Source organism: Microtus pennsylvanicus, chromosome X (assembly GCF_037038515.1).
Source record: "Microtus pennsylvanicus isolate mMicPen1 chromosome X, mMicPen1.hap1, whole genome shotgun sequence".
NCBI classification, from domain to species: domain Eukaryota; kingdom Metazoa; phylum Chordata; class Mammalia; order Rodentia; family Cricetidae; genus Microtus; species Microtus pennsylvanicus.
This window is the reverse complement of record NC_134601.1, coordinates 1,219,743-1,226,257: the sequence shown is the minus strand read 5'-3', so window position 1 is coordinate 1,226,257 and position 6,515 is coordinate 1,219,743. Positions and strand designations below refer to the sequence as shown.

At 39.8% G+C, this 6,515-nt stretch overlaps 1 protein-coding gene across 1 annotated transcript; it reads left to right on the top strand.

Annotated features, from left to right (window-relative positions):
- The first annotated feature begins 2,856 nt into the window (after positions 1-2,856).
- Usp26 (ubiquitin specific peptidase 26) lies at positions 2,857-5,406 on the top strand. The gene has a single exon (XM_075957575.1). The coding sequence runs from the start codon at positions 2,857-2,859 to the stop codon at positions 5,404-5,406; it is 2,550 nt and encodes an 849-aa protein (XP_075813690.1).
- Positions 5,407-6,515: the final 1,109 nt, after the last annotated feature.

Here is a 6,515-nt window from a genome sequence, read left to right as displayed (position 1 = left end):
CAATGTGTGCTAAACTAGTAAATTAACCGTGCTGCAGACATCTCTACTAGAGTTTTTTTTTAAGCCCATGGCCGACTTCTTGATATCATAGGCCATTCCTCCAAGTATGATAGAAGCAGTGCAGTTTTGTGAGTTTCTGGTATGTTTTGAAAGTGTCAGCAAGCCTAATATATTGTGCTAGTATCACATCCATCAAACCTGAGATATTTGAGTTTGTGGAAAATGAGATAAAAGCTCATACATTTTCATAACTTTGAAATGTAGTTATCATTGTAGGCTTTTATGCTAGTTTAAGGATAGCTGGGAAGAGAAATGTCACTGTAGCGAAGCTTGCTTTCAGCTTCATGGAATACTCACATAGTGGTTTTTGGAGAATCGATACTCTTTACTTTAAGATCTTTTAAACATATCCAAAGGAATCTTCAACAGCTTTGAGTAATGAGATGGAATGAAGAAGCGGCTTTAAGTTTAGAATATGCTGGAGAAGTAGCAGCTTTTACACAGCTCTCCTTCCTTCCTTCCTTCCTTCCTTCCTTCCTTCCTTCCTTCCTTCCTTCCTTCCTTCCTTCTTTCCCTCCTTCTTTTCTTCCTTTCTTCTTTTCTTTTGGTTTTTCAAGACAGGGTTTCTCTGTAGCTTTGGAACCTGTCCTGGAACTAGCTCTTGTAGACCAGGCTGGTCTCGAACTCACAGAGATGTGCCTGCCTCTGCCTCTCGAGTGCTGGAATTAAAGGCGTGAGCCAACACCACCCAGCCACAGCTCACCTTTCTGTCAGCATAGGTGGTCCTTGGTCTTTGCTTATTGCACTCAGTGAGCTTAAAGACGTTTCCTTTACTTGGGAATGAAATGTATGTCAAACTTCAAGGAAATAGTTGGAAAATGCAGGCACAATTTTACAAGCACACCTATTTTTTATTCTGTTTTTGTTTTTTTTTTTTTGAGACAGGGTCTCTCCATGTAGTCCTAGCTGTTCTGGAACTCATTATGTAGACCAGGCCATCCTCAGACTCAGAGATCAAACTGCCTCTGCCTCCCCAGTGCTGTGATTAAAGATCTGTGACACTATGCCAGGCTCCTAACTGGTCTTGAGTACATAGAGTAGAAGTACCAAGAGGATGTTAGAGTACTTCACTATCATTAGAAAGAAAAGACATCAAATTTTGGGAGGACATTGTTTCCCTCATAGATCAGGCTGGCTGAAACCTGTACTCGTTCATGCCTGGTCACACATTTGTGTGTGTGTGTGTGTGTGTGTGTGTGTGTGTGTGTGAGTGAGTGAGCATGTGGGCACGCAGCTTGGTCTGGTAGAAATCTAAATGTGGAAGGGAAATAATTCTTAGGTTCTGTTGAATGTTTAAACAAAATGAAGACCAATCAAGAATTGTGAAGAGAAAATTATTTAAAGCCTAACAGCATGCACAGGTATGTCAGTGAACTGTACGTACTTTAGAGAACACGAAGCCAGGCGTGGTGGTGTACACCTTTAGTTGCAGCACTCAGAAAGCAGCAGCAGGTAGAGCTGTGTGTTCAAGGTCAACCTGGTCTGTGAAGTGATTTCAAGGACAACAACTATGGCTACCTAGAAAAATCCTGTCTTGAACTTCCCAACCAGGCCCCCCCCCCCAAAATCTAGAGAACTTGAATTTACAGCTGTGCCCGAATGTTTTTATGGATCCATTTCCACTGTGGCAGATAAAGTCATTCTTTCACTTTTGTGAAAATGGCCTTTTCTTCTATGGATGGGCACAACTACTTCATTGAGCACCTAACACAAACTTAATTGTGCACTACCAATGAATTTTTGCTAATTTGGGCGTGGATTAAGCAGAAGTTTTTCCTTGGTATTCATAAGGACAGCATGCTGAGTTAGCTAACAATATAGTCCAGACTAAGCGAGGAATATTAACTATTTAGGAGAAAACACAATTTCCAATGAATTCTTAAACATTCTTTGTGATGCGAATATTTGTACTGCTAACTGACAGATTACTTGGAAACTTCTAATTTTCAGTAATTAAATACATCTGATGCTTCTTGGCTATTTTTGTAGAATTTATTTTGGCTTCTCAGGATTGACCTGGGTACTTTCTGCATTGAAAGCATTGCTATAAAACAGAGCTAGGTTCCAGTTTCCACAGTGAGTTTGAGTATAGAGAACTAACTTGGGTGAGGTGACAGAGCTGGCTACAGAAACCATCCATCTTTATATTTGATGGTTATGAAGTTGTTATTCAACTTTTTCAATGAAGGATAAAATATATGGCGATTCCTCAATGCTAAGTGGAAGAAGGTGATGTAACTGGATTTGGAATGAGGTAGCTGTATTTACTCTGAGTATCCCATGTATGCATTCCTCTATACATCAAGGATAGCCATCTGCCTTTGGGGTAAGGGCTACTTAGCGCTCCTGTTTGCTTAAACATTTATTTTGGTTTTCTATATATATACCTAAGGTACTCTTCAGTACACCTTTTAGATGTGTCTTAAAAGTTTTCTAAGGGTTTCATAATTTCCATTGAAAGGGTGAAGTTAATCAGAATAGAGTCTAATTTTGTGGTAGAAAGGAGATTTAGTGTATAGGAATGGAGTTTTGGTTTTATATAAACATTTCCATCATATCTGAAAGTATTTTTTCTTGGATATTTTTAAATCACGGTCTTGCACTGATAATCAAGATTTCTGTTCTCTTACAACCATAGATTTCTCTCAAAAGGTATTGGTTAATCACTAAAGGGCTAGATACTCAAAACATGAAGAATTTTTAATATAGAGCCAATATTAGAATGAGTTATTGTGTATAAAAAGTAATATGCTATTTCCTTGTTGTCTCCTTAGGTAACTTGTTAAGAAAATGAGTATGGATTCCATATTGATTCACGCTCAAATCCAAATGTGGTGTGCAAAGGCAGGAATGTCTAAGCCACGAGCTGCGTTCATTGAAACAATAATGGGAAAACAGGAAGCTAAACTTCAGCTCTATTTTAGCACTGGGAAGATCAAAGCTTTGCAGCTAAACAATAATATTAAAAGTGTGGTCCTTAGAACCTATGGTGAAGACCAGAATTACCTAAATTTAACTTTTAAAAATAACGATTTCTTGTTTGTTGAGAACCTAACCACCATATATGCCAGACAACTGAAGAAATTCCTAGATAGAGTTCATCAAAGAAATCTTCGGGCATCCCGGAGAAATAATAAGGAGAGATCTGGTGGTCCTAGCACAAGCACCCAGGAGTTAGATGTCTCTTTACGACGGGAAGTTCGTGCAGAACCAAACAGTAAGTGCTTCAAATCAGCCAAAAAAAGTGGAGCACCAGTGCTTGATGAGATGCCTTTGTCTTCATCTTCATCAACCACACCTAATAGCGCAGGGGTCTCAGAAAAACAACTTGTAAAGAAGAAAAGATCCTCACGTAATTCAGAAAAGAAGGCAACAGAGAACATCCGACAGGGCAACAGTAAGAAATCTGAGGCAAAGTCAGTGGTGTCTGTACATGATAATAAAGAAAAAGAAAGGGATTTAAGAGAGGCAGAAAAGAGTAAACCAGGATTTGGCTTTTCATCTGAGACCAACAATCCCGAGGAGTCTGATTTGAGTGTTCGTGATATTTATGATCTCCTTACAAAATTATTTTCGCCATTTCTGTTGGAACCATGCTCTATGGCGAAAGGCATAGAGTGGCATGAGTATATAAAGACACTCTTACTGTACCCAGAAAAAGCATGGCAAGGCCTGCCCAATGTGGGAAATACCTGTTATATAAACGTAGTATTACAGTCTCTGTGCGCAGTTCCACTGTTTGTTAATGAGTTGTTCAATCAGGGTTTCCCATGGATTAGACCTCCCAGAGATGATTTTAACATGCACTTGATGCAACTTCTGGTTCTGAAAGATATTTACAATGCAAAAACTAGGGAGACGTTACTTATAAATTTTACAAAAGTCCTTCCACAATTTGGAGAGATATTCACTGCTGACAGGCAGAATGACGCGCATGAGTTTTTAAGTCTCTGTTTAGTTCAGTTGAAGGAAGCTGTTCAAAAATTAACCGTATTGTGGCAAGCTGAAAATGAATCTGGGAGAAATAGTTTACTTAGACAGATTTTTGCTAACCATGATATTATCGACAAAATACCTTTTTGTCCTGTTGCCAATAATTTCGAATTTGAGTTGATGAGATCTATTTTTTGTAAAGCTTGTGGCCTGGTTGTTCACAGGAAAGAACCGGGTAGTTATCTCTCCATCAGCATTCCTCAAGGATTGAAAGGTCTCAACTTGTCTATCCAATCCAGTTTTGATCTTTTTTTTAAAGCAGAAGAACTTGAACATAGATGCGAAAGGTGTATGCACAACAGATCTATGGCAGTGCATAAGTTTGGCCGCCTACCCAGGGTTATTATTATTCACCTTAAACGCTATAGCTTTAGTGAGTCACGGGTAGTGAAGAAGGATGAGCAACACGTCATTATTTCCAAAATTTTAAAGCTGTCTTATCATTGCAATGAAAACACAAAGCCACCTCAGCCCATTAGCCAAAATGCACATGTTAAAGATTTTGACTTACTAAAACCCCTTCAAGAGTTGGGTTCCGAAATACTCAAAGAGTCATTTAATTCAATGATGACCTCAGGACCCAAGGATTCCTCAACTGTAAACAAAAGCTCAAACAAGGAGTCAGAAGCACAAAATGTAAGGAGAGTCTCTAACGTGTTGAGTGGGAAAGTGAAGCAGGAAGATCAGGGAAAGGGTGCCACACAAAATGTAAGTGGGTCAAAATTGACAAAGGAGACAAAGAAACACAAGAAAACATGTACATCTAGTGAGTTAGATTCTGGTAGCTTCAGCAAGGCTACTAAAGATAACGATCTCAGAATTCCAGAAAGATCCCTAAAGTACCAACAGGTTCAAAAACGTCAGGAACAGAGAAATGGTAAACAGACCTCCCGAGAGGCAGTTACTCAGAGCCATCCAAAACCAAGCTCCCAGGAACAAATAGGTTGCTTCAGTAAACCTGCCGAGTCACATACCCAGAGTGGCAATGTGAAGTTACAGGGCTCACTAGACTCCAGTAAGAACTTAGGAAGCAAAGATAGTTCAGGTAAGAAGACAAAGCTAAGAGGCAAGGTGGAACCCCAAACAGTTGAGCCAAAAGAAGACAATTATTACAGGCTCATTAATATTATCAGTCATATTGGGAACAGTCCCCATGGAGGCCACTATATCAATGATGCCTTTGACTTCAGGAAGAAGAATTGGTTCACTTATAGTGATCCGCATGTGACAAAAATACAAGAGGAGCTTATGCAGAAGGCTAGGCTTTCCACTGGGTATGTCTTCTTTTATATGCATAATGAGATCTTCGAAGAGCTCTTGGCAAAGGAATCTCAGGCTTCTAAAATGTCATAGGAGTAATATGAGGGACATAGTCTCATAGTACCTGTCTACCCGAATGCCTTACTCACTTAAACTGGATTGAGAAGAACATAATTAGCCCAAGACCAACATCTCAACAAACATTTACAGAGAAATCACCTTTGTAACTCTAACCATATTAATTCCATAATTACTGCTGATGCTATTGAGTGTTCTTCTCTCATACAAGACTGGAACTGTGTTTTTTATGCTTTTTGTCAAAAAATAGACTTATTGATAGTGAAGTTTTCAGTATTCTCTACAGAAAATGTATAACCCAGGGTTGTCTTTATATTGATAAAAGTGCCTTATTTTCCTGCAGTCATAAACATTCTACTAAAAGAGGTACATTTTTCTTGTTTCAGTTTTCATTCGTGCATGATCACCATAATAAGTTATAATGAAAAAGCTCTTACATAATCAGAAGGAAAAAGCTCACATCCAGATAGCCAGAGGTTCAGAAGAATCTACCTAGCACTGTTAGCCCAGCCTGGTGCTTCTATCTTGCTGTTTGAAATGGTTTGGAATCCCTGTCCCCTCCCAGCTTTCTTACAATGGAGATCACTAAATGATGGCACCTGGAGTGAAGAGAGAAGAAAATTTTTATGTCCACAGACGTTGGCTAGCTCTCTGGTTAACCGCTTACTGGCTGCAGCCCTTTCTAGTTCTAGGTCCCTGGCTTGGTTAAGGTGTCTGGTTTCCTTCATGGCTCCAGTGCCAGCTCCTCAACTACTCTCTTCAACTCTTCATCAGAAACAGCAGCACCAGCCACAATACTACTGAGATTTTGAGCCAGAGGAATTCTTCATCTCGTCAGTTATGTTTTCTGAAAGCTGGATTTCCTTCACCACAGATTCTTCCTCATTTGCTGCAAAGGTGCTGCTCCTGCATCTGTCCCCACAGTCTGAGCATGGACCCACAAGCACATTAAGGCCCAAATAGATGCCTAGATTCTTCCCTTGCCCAAAAGGAGCAAGGCCACGACCCCTACCTTTTATATCCTAATGCTGTGGTTTTAAGAGTGGGGCCCGGTCAGCACCACCAAGAAGACAGGACCTCATGGGCTCTTCTGAAGACTTTCTAATCCCCAAATTTAGAACAGA

Coding starts and splice junctions, on each gene's coding strand:
- Usp26 (XM_075957575.1), top strand. CDS start 2,857: ATGGATTCCATATTGATTCACGCTCAAATCCAAATGTGGTGTGCAAAG.